Consider the following 15,920-nt stretch of genomic DNA (forward strand, 5'->3'; position numbering starts at 1 on the left):
ATAAGGAGAAGAAAGAAAAAACTATTCGATAAATTGATATCAATGGTAAAAGAAGAGGATGTGAGTGGCTCAGTCGTTGAGAGTCTGCCTTCGGCTCGGGTCATGATCTCAGGGTGCTGGGGTCAAGCCCTGCATTGGGCTCCCTGCTCCGCGGCAAGCCTGCTTCTCCCTCTCCCACTCCCCCTGCTTGCGTTCCCTCTCTCGCTATGTCTCTGTCAAATAAATAAATGAAAAAAAAAAAAAAAAGAAAGAGAAGGAATATGGATGAAGTTGAGACCGTATAGCATCTGACCCAAACGATCAGAAGCTGTGATCTAGACACTGAGAAGTCATCTGGTCCTCTCTCTTGCTGCTGTGTTAATCATGCAGGACTGATGATGGTCCCATTTTTAATGCTCCCTGATAAAGAAGATCACTAGTAACCACCAGAGCCTAGCCCACAATGTAATTGCCTTGACCACAGAAACAGGTTCTGGGTTTAATTCAGCTCTGTCTTCCTTTGGGCTTTTCCTCCTTCCCTGTGCTTAGCCCTTGATGACCAACACTTGCCAACCTGTATCTTTAGTAACTCCATACCAGGTGTAGACAAATAATAGGGTTGTCTCTTACTGGCACTCTATCTAACCTGCTATCTCTTTCTCCTAGCGTATATCTCTAAATTGCTTCTCTGCTGATTTGGGGAATTCCAAAGCATGTAATACCATGTGTCTCCAGAACTAGATTCCTCGTTTCCATGAACATTATTATATGTCTGTTACTCCTTTATTTTTTAAACAACCTGGTCAAATTTACATACTATAAGATTCACTCTTTTAAATATACATTTCTGTGATTTTTAGTAAATTTACTGAGTTATGCAGCTATGAACACAGTCCAGTTTTGGAGCATTTCTGTCACCTCAATAGATTCATTGAGGCTATTTCTAGTCCCTCTTCACTGCTGGTCCCAGACAACTGTTCATCTACATTCTGCATCAGTTTGTCTCACCAGACGTTACATAGAAACACAGTCATACTGTATGTGGTCTTTTGTGTCTGGCTGCTTTTACTTAGCATCATGTTTTTGAGGTTTATCCAAGTTGTGGCATGTGCCAGCATTTAATCCTTTATATTGCTGAATAGTATTCCATTGCACAGATATAGACTATTATATCTGCTCGTCAGTTAATAGACATTTGATTTATTTCGACTCTTTGGTTATTGTGAATTTTACCCCAGTGGACATTTACATGCAAGTCTTTGGGTGACCATGTGTTTTTATTTATCTTCGGCAAGTAGCTAAGAGTGGGATTTCTGGGTCATATGGTAACTCTAGGTTTAACTTTTTAACAGTCAAACCTTCTTGCAAAGTTCTGCCCTACGCTGTGTTCCCACTAGTGAGGTGTGAGGGTTTCTGTTATCCACATCCTTGCCATCATGTGTGTTACTTCTGTTTTTTTTTTTCTTTTCCCCCCATTAGCCTAGGAGCTCCTAGAAGGGAGACTCCGTCTTCATGTCTCCTCACTTGGCATTTAGCATGGGCTGGGTACACACTTAGGGCTTAGCAGTGACGCAGGGAGCATGGTGATGAAGGACTTTTGTTTAGGAGCTGATGGGTCAGGATGTTGGAGCAATAATTTTCTCAACTGAGAAACGGGCTAACAGTGCAGATTAATGGACATGATGTCAATAAAGTGCTTTGTCTAATGCATACGAAAACAGTAGCTGTGATATTATTGTTTTATATTTGTATGAAGGCATGCTTTCTGAACCATCTCTAGTTTAGCCTATTTCTTTTTGGCTCTTGCAGTCACATATTTAGATATAGTGTGGGGCGCTTGGGTGGCTCAGTCAGTTAAGCATCTAACTCTTAATTTCAGTTCAGGTCATGATCTCCGGGTTGTGAGATGGAGCCCCACATTGGGCTCTGCACTGGGCATGCCTGCTTGAGATTCTCTCTCTCCTTCTCCCTCTGCCCCTTCCCCCGATCCTAAAAAAAAAAAAAAAAAAAAAAAAAAAAGATACAGTATACTGGGCCATGAGGATTGAATCATGAGTGACACACTATTCCTCATCTCAAAGAATTTGAAGTCTAGCAAGGAAGGACACAAATGTAAGTGAATCACTGTTGTACATGTGATAAATACTCTACTAGAGATGCACACAGGGTATAAGGAGACCTCAGGCGCCGCAGACCCAGAAAATATATCTAACCACACCCAAAGGGCTGGACAGAAGCACAGAAAGGTTAGAAAAAGCATGACCGGCCAAGGGAAGGACATTTGCAAAGACGTGGTAAGGGAAAGAGTTTGGAGAAATCACTAGCATGTTTTGTGCCGGAGTGAGAGACACAAGTCTGGAGAAGTCTGCAGGTGTCAGATGAAGATGGTGTTAAATATTACATTAAGGAGTTTGCTTTTTACCTATGCTGCTCTGTTCTGTCATATTTTACAGGCTGAGGAGCTCCAGAGAAGATGGTTCAATATATGACTGGCAGAAGTGACCATTTTTAGATTAAAGGGAAAAAAAACTAGAGCAGTCTCAAAATCTCTGACACTCTGATGCAGTGTTTCTCAACCTCTTTTTTCATTGCCTCCCTTCCCCCAAGAGCATTTTTAAACAAGTTTTTTTCCTAATTGCTCACCCCCTCATGAAATTTTAATACTACAGATAAACTGTGTATACACTCTATACCTAGGCATTATTTTTGCTTTATACATAAAAGAGTAAGGTTTTTCCCAACTCCCCCCCCCCCCCAATCACCAATTTTCACCCACTGGGGACTGTATTACCCAACATGCGAATGCATGTTCTGATACATTGTGATCTGCTCGAGGGATAAGCCTAGGTTCTAACATTTTATAATCCCCTCAGTACCCTTCAAAACACAGCATTTAGAATGAAGGAATTCTGTCCTTTAACAAATACTTGCTGAGTACATACTGTGAGCCAAGCAGTGTTTTAAGAATTGAGACTACAGTGAGCAAAAGTCCCACCCCTCATGAAGCTTACATTCTAAAGCAATCTCCGCAGATAAAATTGGTTCACTCTTTGATCAAAACTAAATAATGCCTGCCAGGGGCGCCTGGGTGGCTCAGTCGATTAAGCGTCTGCCTTCGACTCAAGTCATGATACCAGGATCCTGGGATCTAGCCCCGCATCAGGCTCCCTGCTCCGCGGGGAGCCTGCTTCTCCCTCTCCCACTCCCCCTGCTTGTGTTCCCTCTCTCTGTGTGTCTCTCTCTGTCAAATAAATAAATAAAATCTTTAAAAAAAGAAAAAAACTAAATAATGCCTGCCATTAAAACTCTCCATCAAGAGATAGGCTCGCAACTTGCATTCTAAAATAGGACTTGGCATTATGTCCAGCTTGGAAATAGGTTGAAGGGATTAAAAACCTGTTTGATGCTAATGCGAAGCAAAGTCAGAGGAGCAAGAAATAATACTTTCTTTAAATCAGCATACTGCTAATTCCCAGCTCCTTCCCCAAAAAAGGCCAGCAGGGCATTTTACATCTCAGAATTTTTTTGGACATCCCAGTGTTTTGCCAGCACCAGTGGGAAGGGCTCTGGGGGCGCTGGTCACTGTCTGTCTTTTTTTGTTTTGTTTTGTTTTGTTTTTTATTTTATTATGTTATGTTAGTCACCATACAGTACATCATTAGTTTTTGATGTAGTGTTCCACGATCCATTGTTTTCATATAACACCCAGTGCTCCATGCAGTACATGCCCTCCTTAATACCCATCACCAGGCTAACCCATCCCCCCACCCACCTCCCCTTTAAACCCTCTTTGTTTCTCAGAGTCCATAGTCTCTCATGGTTCATCTGTCCCTCTGATTTCCCCCACTTCATTTTTCCCTTCCTTCTCCTAATGTCCTCCATGCTATTCCCTATGTTCCACAAATAAGTGAAACCATATGATAATTGACTTTCACTGCTTGACTTATTTCACTTAGCATAATCTCCTCCAGTCCCATCCATGTTGATGTAAAAGTTGGGTATTCATCCTTTCTGATGGCTGAGTAGTATTCCATTATATATATGGACCACATCTTCTTTATCCATTCATCTGTTGAAGGGCATCTCGGCTCTTTCCACAGTTTGGCTATTGCGGACATTGCTGCTATGAACATTGGGGTGCATGTAGCCCTTCTTTTCACTACATCTGTGTCTTTGGGTAAATACCCAGTAGGGCAATTGCTGGGTCATAGGGTAGCTCTATTTTTAATTTTTTGAGGCACGTCCACACTGTTTTCCAAAGTGGCTGTACCACTTGCATTCCCACCAACAGTGTAAGAGGGTTCCCCTTTCTCCACAACCTCTCCAACATTTGTTGTTTCTTTCCCTGTCCATTTTTGCCATTCTAACTGGTGTAAGGTGGTATCTCAGTGTGGTTTTGATTTGAATTTCCCTGATGGCTAATGATGGTGAACATTTTTTCATGTGTCTGTTAGCCATTTGTAGGTCTTCTTCAGAGAAGTGTCTTTTCATGTCTTCTGCCCATTCTTTGACTTGATTATTTGTTTTTTGGGTGTTGAATTCGAGAAGTTCTTTACAGATCTTGGATACCAGCCCTTTATCTGTAGTGTCATTTGCAAATACCTTCTCCCATTCTGTGGGTTGCCTCTTCCAAAATCCTCAACAAAATCCTAGCTAATAGGATCCAACAATACATTAAAAGGATCATCCACCATGACCAAGTAGGATTTATCCCCGGGATGCAAGTGTGGTTCAACATTCACAGATCAATCAATGTGATAGAACACATTAATAAGAGGAGAGAGAAGAACCATATGGTCCTCTCAATTGCTGCAGAAAAAGCATTTGACAAAATACAACATCCTTTCCTGATTAAAACTCTTCAGAGTATAGGGATAGAGGGAACATTCCTCAAGTTCATAAAATCTATCTATGAAAAACCCACAGCAAATATCATCCTCAATGGGGAAAAGCTGAGAGCCTTTTCCATAAGATCAGGAGCATGTCAAGGATGCCCACTCTCGCCACTATTGTTCAACATAGTACTAGAAGTCCTAGCAACAGCAATCAGACAACAAAAAGAAATAAAAGGTATTCAAATTGGCAAAGAAGAAGTCAAACTCTCTCATTTCACAGATGACATGATACTTTATGTGGAAAGCCAGTCACTGTCTTTCATTGGCAGTAGCTGAGAGAACTGTGATCCCAAGCACGTGGTCCATTTAGGTCTGGGAAAGGGACCTCTCCACCATTCCTGTGGAGGGGAGACTTTGGGGAAGCTGGAGCCCCTCAGCCATTTCCCTCTGAAGTCCTAATCCCTTCCTGGGGGCACTGGCAGGACAGTGGTCTCTGGAATTCACCTCTCCTCTCCTTCTCGCCTCCCTTCCTAACTCACTGGCACTGTCCATTCAGTGAGGGTCACCTTTTACAAAAGAAACCCCACTGCTTTCAGGCTGCCTCTGCTTCTTTGCTCTCAAAATCTCTAAGCCTCATAATTACATAATTACAAAGCCTAGGAACCTATTTGAAATGGTGATGAAAAGGGGCCAGGGGCCAGCATGAGAGATAGGAAGAAAGAAACAAATTAATATCTCAGTCTATTGGCCTGCCACTCTGAAACCTCTTTATTTATTCTGTACTCATTTTGTCGAAAACTGTCCATTCGAAACAACCGGCCAGACGGTGTGGACCAGATAAAAAATAAAGGGCAAATGCCATCATCCTTGGACTAGCCCAAAGGCAGATTCTCCAAATTTGATCCACCTCTGCTCCCATACCCCACCCCAGCCCTCTCTCCCCCAAAAGACTTTACAGGGAGGCCACTCTAAATTGGACTGGGAAAATACAGAGATTCCCTCATCTATTTGTGAAAGCTCCACGGGACAGGCTTATGGGTCGGCACTGGTGTGCTGCTGTGTGTGGGAGGGCTGACACCTTGCCCTCACAGGGATGACAGTGGGATCCTGACCTCCTACTTTCGTTTTGAGTGTACTTTATAGACTTTAGGACCACTGACTGGACAGAGCTGGCTCCCTTGAGCCCAGCTTTCTGGCTGCTAGAATTTTTATGCTTGCCTTTAAGAATATTGAAGTTTTACCATTTGAACACGGAAGGGAGGGGAAGGTCTCTTTCCTCCTAATTACTTTGGGAATGACTGTAAATCTTCTAAATGTCTCTTTTGCATCTTACTGGGAGGGAAATTTTGCTCTAAAAGTGACCTAAAACTCCTATCTTAAGAATACTGAGAGCTTCTTATGTCTGTAGTTAAAGGTAAAATGGTTTTAAATAAGGCGATTCTCAAGTTGTTTTGATGTGTATCTAATCCAGTCTGATTGTTCCAGAGCCAGAAAGGAGACTCTAATGTGGGAACGTACGTAGTCGGCCATTCTAGTCTGCTTTGTATTATATTTAGGAAATAGAGGTCACTAACGTAAATTCATATTATTGGATAGACCTTTCCCACCAATATCGTTGGGCAGACCTGGGGAGTGGGACAGGAAAAGTGAGGTGATGGTTCTCAAGCACCGGAAGAACCTTTAACTTAATGAAATGGTAGAGATTTGGCAAGTTTGTGGTGAGTTCCCTACCTTAAGAGGTATTTAAGTAAAGGAGTCCATTGCCTGTTGGATTACAGGAACATTTCTCAAACGTTGATCCTTCTGGTTTCTCCTTCACTATTCTCTGCCTGTGTGTCACCTGTGTTATAAACAGTCTCAGAGGACAGGATGGGGAGGGCCTTCTTTTTTTCTGACTCCCCACAGCTTGCAGCACACAATTACGTACACAGTAAGCTTTCCAGAAATAGCAGAGGATTCATTTTGCTTATGTTCCGTGGCATGGGAAGCAGTTGGGTTGTAATAAAGAACCTCTGGACCCCGGAAAGGTGGAATAGAGGTGTTTGACCATAAGAACAGAGGGCATTATTCTCCTGGTTAGAGAGGGCCCTCTCTAGCATCGCTGAGTGCCCTCCCCAAGCAAGTGAAAAATCAAAGTGGCCCTATGAAGCCCAGCAGATACCTTACATAGATGGCTTTTACTACATTACATTAGGTTAAAATAATGAGTAAGGGCATATAGTCTGAATTGGAAAGACTTGGGTTCAGATTCCTGATCCTGTCATTAACTAGCTATGCAATTGTGAGCAAGTTACTTACCAATAAATTTTCTCACTTGGGAAATAGGGAACATAAAGACTATCTCATAGGATCATTGAGAGGATGACATGAGACAATAGTATATAGCATTTAGTGTAGGACAGAGATTCTTGACAAATGTTGCTTTTTAAAATAAATCAGTGAGAACTTATGTTTTATAACAAGTTTTTTAATTGCGATGGCTACTTACAGAAAATGATGAAGTACAGACAAGCAAAACGAAGAAAATAAAACACTCATTTGCAATATTAACTTTTAAGTATATTTCTTTCTAGAATTTTTCCCCTATGAAATTTGTCCCAGAATTTTTCTTATGTGCACATATGATTGTATGTATGCATGTGTATGAATATTTGCATATAGTTATATAAAAATGGCATAAAAAACAGGTGCCCGGGTGCCTCATTCCATTCGGCATCCAACTCTTGATTTTGGCTGGGGTCATGATCTTGGGATTATGGGATTCCATATCAGTGTGGAGTCTGCTTGAGATTCTCTGTCTCCCTGTCCCTCCGCCCCTCCCTTCACTCATGCTCTATAAGTAAGTAAATAATAAATAAATGACATCTTTTTTAAAATGGCATAAAATATATGTGTCTTTATTAATTATTTCATTAATAATGGATTATGCACATTTGCCTATGTTCTTATTCCTTTACAGGACCACATCATGTTCTATTATATCATATTCAGTTATTTTAACATAAAATTTTTAGGTAGTTTTTTAAATTTTAATTTTTTTCTCATAACTGGCATGGTGATAAGCCTATAGCCAAATAATTTCACATTTATAGGATTATTTTGTTATGATTACATTCAAGAAGTAACATGGTAGATTTCAGTAACAATTAAGAAGATGAAAAGCACAGAGTATAGTAATGAGCACCTAGTAAGCCATCAGTAAATGTTATGGATAGTGGATCTGTATACTATAAGAGGCGAGGGAGATATATTTTATTTGAAATAGGCTTACTAATTACCCCAAATATAATCTTCTTATGTAAGAATTTTTAGCACTTCTTATTTATTTTATAAACGTGTATCACACAAACAAACCAGATACGTCAGTTTATAGATGTGTTTCTATGAAAACATTTAGTATGTGTTTCTATGAAAAGTTCTGCTTCTCCAACTAACACAAATCATCAGGAATTATCCAAAACAAGATCATTGACATATCCTTTGGGGGGTGGGTGTGGGGGAAGGGTTGGGTGGATATTTGCTTGTTCTTTTTTCCTTTTGTTGTGGAGTCTACCTGCTGCTAGTGTTATATGAACATACCCTCCAGCCCACTGCCTCTCACACTGGTCTGAATGCCCAGTCTGGGGCCCTTTTGGCATAGCTGTCCCCACAAGGACCAAAAATAGAAATATACAGATGGCATACTATCTCTGAAAGGACAATATTGACCTGAAAAATCGGTTCTCATGCAGAGGCTGAAGTGCTGTGATGGAGGAGGGATGGGGAAAAGTGCCCATTTCCCACTTGGTCATTCAGTACCCCCAGTGTGGTGCCTGTCTGCATGTATTGAAGTACAGAGCACATGGCAATGCCAGAGAGAAGAAATGGGAAACTCCAGTGAGAGATTTCAGGAGTCTGCAGAAATGTAATTTCGTGAAATAGGCTGGGTGGGAACTGGTGAACTGGAGAGCATACGGTTCATCCAGTCACCGAGGGGAGCAGCTTTCGCCTCCAGCCCGTGGTGGCCATGCGAGAAGGCAGGCTCAGAGTTCCCAGGGCCTCCCATTTCACAAGAAGCTGAAAACCTGGAATTTTCATTCAAATCTTTCAATATTCATTTTTTTTGATGATAAGAGATTTTTATTTATCTTTTTTACAGTTTTTATTTTAATTCCAGTTAGTTAACACATAGTGCTACGTTAATTTCAGGTGTACAATATGATGAATAAAGTTACTATATGGAAAAGAAAGAGACATTTAAAGCACTTTAAAGTTAGCTCTTTAGGATATTTTAACATTTAACATAATTATAGTAACATTTTCCTTCTTGGGATTCACCCCAGAGCCTATACCTCAAACCCATTTCTTCAAGATCACACCAAAATAAGATTGTGTGCAGTGCATAAAATTGCACACCAGAACCATGTCTGTGTGGATAAGGACACATTGCAAAACAACTTTGCAACTCTTTCTCCATCCAGTGGTCAATGACCTTTTAAGGAGTTTTGCCTTTGTGTGTATGTTGGGCTTTTTTTTTTTATCTGACAATGTGTTTGGGTAAATGTAGGAATAAATTGGTAAAAAGTGTGTGTGTGTGTGTGTGATTGTTTTATTAAGATGGGTCTCTAGCTTGCTAACTGCAGATCTTGAAACTTATCAGCCTCCACAGTTGCTGAAGCCAGTTCCTCAACACACACACACACACACACACACACACACACACCCTTTTCTATTTCCCTGGAGAACCCTGACTGATACAGATACATGCCCACACTTATGTGGAGAAGAGGAAACATGGTAGAGGGACAGGGATAGAAGCTAGACCTCTTTGAATGTATCTTGTTTTGTAGATTTGACTTTGGTGCCTTCTAAATAGTTCACAAAACTATAACAAAATTAAATGTTAAAAAAGCTGTCATGAAAAATTGAGAGGTGGGGAGGAATGAAACAATTAAACCTGACTTGACAGCAGGTTGGTGGCATAACCATACAGAATGGAATTAGTTCAAGTGGCTTTGAGACCCAGTCATTTCCTGTACCTGCCTAGAAGGATACACTCTAAAGCTTTTTTTTTTATTTTTTTAATTTTATTATGTTATGTTAATCACCATACATTACATCATTAGTTTTTGATGTAGTGTTCCGTGATTCATTGTTTGCGTATAACACCCAGTGCTCCATGCAGAACGTGCCCTCTTTAATACCCATCACCAGGCTAACCCATCCCCCACCCCCCTCCCCTCTAGAACCCTCAGTTTGTTTCTCAGAGTCCATAGTCTCTCATGGTTCGTCTCCCCCTCCGATTTCCCCTCCTTCATTTTTCCCTTCCTACTATCTTCTTTTTTTTTTAAAACATATAATGTAGTATTTGTTTCAGAGGTACGGGTCTGTGATTCATCAGTCTTACACAATTCACAGCACTCACCATAGCACATACCCACCCCAGTGTCTATCACCCAGCCGCCCCATCCCTCCCACCCCCCACCACTCCAGCAACCCTCAGTTTGTTTCCTGAGATTAGGAATTCCTCATCAGTGAGATCATATGATTCATGTCTTTCTCTGATTGACTTATTTCGCTCAGCATAACACCCTCCAGTTCCATCCACGTCGTTGCAAATGGCAAGATTTCATTCCTTTTGATGGCTGCATAATATTCCATTGTATATATATACCACATCTTCTTTATCCATTCATCTGCCGATGGACATCTTGGCTCTTTCCATAGTTTGGCTATTGTGGACATTGCTGCTATAAACATCGGGGTGCACATACCCCTTCAGATCACTATATTTGTATCTTTGGGGTAAATACCCAGTAATGCAATTGCTGGGGCATATGGTAGCTCTATTTTCAACTTTTTGAGGAACCTCCATACTGTTTTCCAGAGTGGCTGCACCAGCTTGCATTCCCACCAACAGTGTAGGAGGGTTCCCCTTTCTCCGCATCCCTGCCAACATCTGTCGTTTCCTGACTTGTTAATTTTAGCCATTCTGACTGGTGTGAGGTGGTATCTCACTGAGGTTTTGATTTGGATTTCCCTGATGCCGAGCAATGTTGAGCACTTTTTCATGTGTCTGTTGGCCATTTGGATGTCTTCTTTGGAAAAATGTCTGTTCATGTCTTCTGCCCATTTCGTGATTGGATCATTTGTTCTTTGGGTGTTGAGTTTGATAAGTTCTTTATAGATTTTGGATACTAGCCCTTTATCTGATATGTCATTTGCAAATATCTTCTCCCATTCTGTCAGTTGTCTTTTGGTTTTGTTGACTGTTTCTTTTGCTGTGCAAAAGCTTTTTATCTTGATGAAGTCCCAGTAGTTCATTTTTGCCCTTGCTTCCCTTGCCTTTGGTGATGTTTCTAGGAAGAAGTTGCTGCGGCTGAGGTCGAAGAGGTTGCTGCCTGTGTTCTCCTTTAGGATTTTGATGGACTCTTGTCTCACATTTAGGTCTTTCAACCATTTGAGTCTATTTTTGTGTGTGGTGTAAGGAAATGGTCCAGTTTCATTCTTCTGCATGTGGCTGTCCAATTTTCCCAGCACCATTTGTTGAAGAAACTGTCTTTTTTCCATTGGACATTCTTTCCTGCTTTGTCGAAGATTAGTTGACCATAGAGTTGAGGGTCTAAAGCTCTTTCAAGACAAATTTTAAGTTGTTTTTCTTAATCATAATGTTAGAATAGTAGTGGCTCTGTGTACTGTGGGTTAAATCAAATGAGTAATCATTTTGGTGTTGAGAAAACAGATTTTTGGTATGCAAGAAAGGTAGTAACACTGTAAGATCCATGAGATTAAATGAAAACATTCATGTCCTCAATTTGAAGTCTAATGGGATGGGGCACCTGGGTGGCTCAGTCAGTTAAGCATCTGCCTTCAGCTCTGGTCATAATCTCAGGGTCCTTCCTGGGATCAAACCCCGCAGTGGGCTCTCTGCTCAGTGGGGAGTCTGCTTCTCCTTCTCACTTCCCTCTGTGCTCTCCCTCTCTCAAAGAAATAAATAAAAGCTTTTAAAAAAAGGAAGTCTAATGGGAATTCATGGTGTATTCTATTTTAAAAATACAGAACTTCTTTCCCAGCTCTGTCCATAGAAACAAGGGTCATTCCAGTAGCAATGAGCACCCAAAGCGCTCAGTCTGTGGTCTCTCAACACTAGTTGCCACAAAACTGAACCAAGCATTTTTACTAGAAATGGCTGGTTCCAGGCCTGGGACAGGACATGTGTGCAATAACCCTAGATCATGTTGTCATACCAGAAGCAAAAGGGCGATCAAAGACTGCTGGATCACATTAAAAGGACTTAGGAGCCAACTTGAAGAGGTTCCCACTGAGCAAGGGTAGGAAAATTAGAACTTCAGTAGCAGTAAAAACTGCACTGGCATGAAACAAATAAAAAATGTCTGTAATGATACTAAAAAAATGATACTTAAAAAAAAACAATTGGTTATCTTTGGAGGATACTAGGTAACCAATATTTTGAGAATCAATAAATAAAGGAGGAAAAATCATGCACCTTTCAGGTTTTTATAAACTGTAATTTAGGGTACACAGTTGATGAAATGTGATTTCTCTTGATAGAATACCCCAGCTAATAAATTAAGAAACAATAGAATTATTTTCTCACCAATTTGAAATCTCTAGTGAAATAATAGATCTTCTAGGCAGAGATCACCAATGTCTGATGACATCACAGCAGAAGACATTGTATGCCTCTTGATAGAGTATGTAGTAGACAGAAAAATGCCATCCACTTCGAAGATGTCAATGTCCTCATCTCAGAACCCCTGAAAATGTCACATTATGTGGCAAAGGAGAATTAACATTATGGGTAGTATTATGGTTGCTAATAAGGTGACTTTAAAATGGAGAGATTGTCCTGGATTATCCAGGTATGCCAGGTGAAATTACCAGGGTCTTTAAAAGTGGAAGAGAGTGGTGGAAGACTCATCATCAGAGTGATTAGACATGAGGTGGTTTCAACCAGTCATTGTAGACTTTGAAGATGACAGAGGCCACAAGCCCAGGAGTGTGGACAGGCTCAGGAAGCTAGAAAAAGTCAAGAAATGGGTTCTCCCTTTGAGCCTCCAGAAAGGAGTGCAGCAGCCCCGCTGGCACCTTGATTTTCGCCCTTTGAGTCCTGGGTCAGACTTATACAGATTTGTGATATAATACATTTGCGTTGTCTTAAGCCAAGGAGTTTGTGGTTATTTGTGATGGTAGCAATAGAATAGTAATATACTCCATTTCCTGGAATGTGTTCTTCCCAGAAAACAGAGCCTAAATGTCATCAGGCCTCTTGATCTAACTACCAATTTACAATAAGTATAGGGGACAGAAGAACATGTTGTATGAAATTAGGGGAATGTTCAGCCACATGTAAATGCTGAGCAGTGCTATTAGAAAAATGACATGTTCTGCTCATCAAATAAAGGATGGATGTGTATGTGGATCTGTGAGAGAGAACTAGACTGATTTAGGAGATTTTTAGGAGATGGCCTACTATTTCATGTATCGACCAGTTGTAGTAGGGAACTTGATTCAAGGAAGAAATCTAAGGAGAGAAAATAAAAATGAATGAAATTTGAACATTGACTCAGGGTATTAGATGATATTAATGATTTTATTATTTTTGTGATGGTGGTGGTGGTGATGGTATTATGGTTATATTTAACCAAAGGAGGTGGGTGTGGTGGGTATAGCAGATAACAATAGCCATAAATGGATTGTTGTTGAAGACGGATGATAGTACACAGGTGTTTGCTATTTATCCTTTCTATTTTTGTATATATTTTAATATTTCCATAATAGAATATCAGTAAAAATGTCAGCAACTAATTTGACCTCTTGAATATTTTGAGAGCAAAACACACTGTGTCCAAAAACTGTATTCGACCAAGAGACTGCCACTTTGCAATTTTTGCACAAAGTTTTGGAAACTGGACCATGTACTTTAACCTGGGGAATTATCCTTTTATCATTTTCCCACTTACCTCCTGCCTCCATTCTGTCTGCAATACCTAGCAAAAGGGCCCTCTTCATCTGTGCTAGTAAATGACTAGGGGGCATTACAGATTGTTTGGAATAGAATTTTCTGAGAATAAGTGAGCAAAGAGGGTAATATGCATAATTGCATTGAACAATACCTCCCAGTATTTTATTGGACCCCCTCTCATTCCATCTCTCAAAAAAAAAAAAAAGAAAAAAGGTAGTAACTTTGTTTCAATTTTTGAAAGCCTGAGGTTTTTTTGAAATATTGGCTAATTGCATTTTCTGTGTTATCTTTGTGCTTCTATTTCAGGATGGAATGGGGAATTTGAGAATCACAGACAAAGGTCTAAAACTAGAAGGAGACTCAGAATTCTTGCAACCTCTCTACGCCAAAGAAATCCAGTCCCGACCAGTAAGTACTGCCATGAGAAAAAGGAATGGTGATTTCTTGGGAATCTAAATCTGGGGAAATTTATCATCAGCCATCAGCTGAGTATAGAGCATCATGGGAGGGAATGGTAATATAGGTAGTAAGATATGATCAAATCTGAAGTCTTGAGCATAATCCCTGCTGTGGTACTGTATGGAACTGTGATGACCTCTCTGAGCCTTTATTCCTGCCAAAGGGGGTAATAACCTCTGTTAATGAACTGTTCTAGATTATGCTGCAAATATGCCCAGAAAGTAAATGTGGAAATGCTTTAGTACTATACAAATCCAAGAAAGTATTGCTATCTTTTTTAATTGTCAAGTGCTCTAAATGCTGTCTTTGGAAACATGGAACGAAAGAATTAGAATTTTGTTTTTCATTAAGAATTTGGACAGTGTAGCCAAGGTTGGTTAGAATCACTTCAGTTATCAACAACCCTGCACTGAAATGGTATTTAAATAATCACTCTAGTGTATGTGCTCTGTTCCATGCACTTTGTTGCTTTGTGTGCGTTGTTACCTAATTTAATCCACACATCGGTCCCCAGGGTTGGCAATTATTGTTGCCTCAATTTTACAGATTAAAGAATGGAGCCTTAGAGAAATACTATGTTCAGAGCCACATACTTACGAAGTAATAAAGCAAGAACTTCAACACAGGAAATCCAGTTCTAAAGCTTTTCTGTTAACCAGAGTCTGCTACCTAACCTTCTACCCTCATTCTTTGTTTTTGTCACGATAGAAGTGATTTCTAGATATTTCGCTTTTATTAACCAATATTATCAAAATTAAGTTTTGGTTTTGAGTGGTTTTTTTTTTTTCAGTTTCTTTGGCTTTGTTTGGTCTTTTGTTTGTTGGAGTGGTGAGATTTGCTGGTTGAAAAGGATTATTAATGCATTTGCTCTGCTGGGATTGGTTCATGTCCACATGCAAGCAAAAAGTAATGTGAAAGGTCCCCAAAGCTTTATTTGCATAAATGTGCATTGATGAACATAATTAATGAAATTCAGCAACTCGATGCAGTGGGTAATTTTATCTGAATGCTATCTAAACAACTGAATTATATTAAACTGGGTGCAACTGCTGAATTACCAATACCTTTACTTCCTTCTGTGCCTAGTAACAGGGAGGGAGCCATGATGTTAAAATGATCAAAAAGAGCAAATCAGCCACCCTATTAGTGATTATAAAATTTAACTGGAACTCATCACACACTGGGTTAGGCAGGAAAGTATCAAGAGGACTATAAATATATCCATCGTCTTGCAGAAATCATATCCTAGAAGGAATCATGGGATAAAGCTATAATGAGAGTCAAGTGATGATTCTGGGTTGAACAGAATGGAGACCGTCAATTTCAAGCATTTAAGAAATCACTCTTATGAGCATTGCTGCAATCTATATTTCTCCCAACCTGGCAAGTTGGTTAGTTAAATTATCTTTTGAGTTATTAGTTGTACTTTAGATTAATCTTATCTGCATTAAGCTTTATTTTTTTGAGTATTGTTGACACAGTGTTCTAGTAGTTTCAGGTGTACAACATAGTGATTAAACAAGTTGATACATTATGCCATGCTCACCACAAGTGTAGCTGCTATTTGTCACCATGCAACATTATTATAATATCATTGGCTATATTACTTCTGCTCTGCCTTTTATTCCTGTGATTTATTCGTTCCAGAACTAGAAGCCTGTACCTCCCTCTCCCCTTCACTC

General features: G+C 40.0%; 1 protein-coding gene across 2 annotated transcripts in view; it reads left to right on the forward strand.

Moving 5' to 3' along the window:
• Positions 1-15,920, forward strand: part of SGCD (sarcoglycan delta) — a 936,024-nt gene that overhangs the window by 713,407 nt on the left and 206,697 nt on the right. For both annotated transcript variants that reach the window (XM_078066784.1, XM_036096205.2), the window contains one exon: positions 14,086-14,187. In XM_078066784.1, coding sequence (XP_077922910.1) covers positions 14,086-14,187 — 102 coding nt within the window. The remainder of the gene's footprint in view (positions 1-14,085; positions 14,188-15,920) is intronic.

Source organism: Halichoerus grypus, chromosome 2, assembly GCF_964656455.1.
Source record: "Halichoerus grypus chromosome 2, mHalGry1.hap1.1, whole genome shotgun sequence".
NCBI classification, from domain to species: domain Eukaryota; kingdom Metazoa; phylum Chordata; class Mammalia; order Carnivora; family Phocidae; genus Halichoerus; species Halichoerus grypus.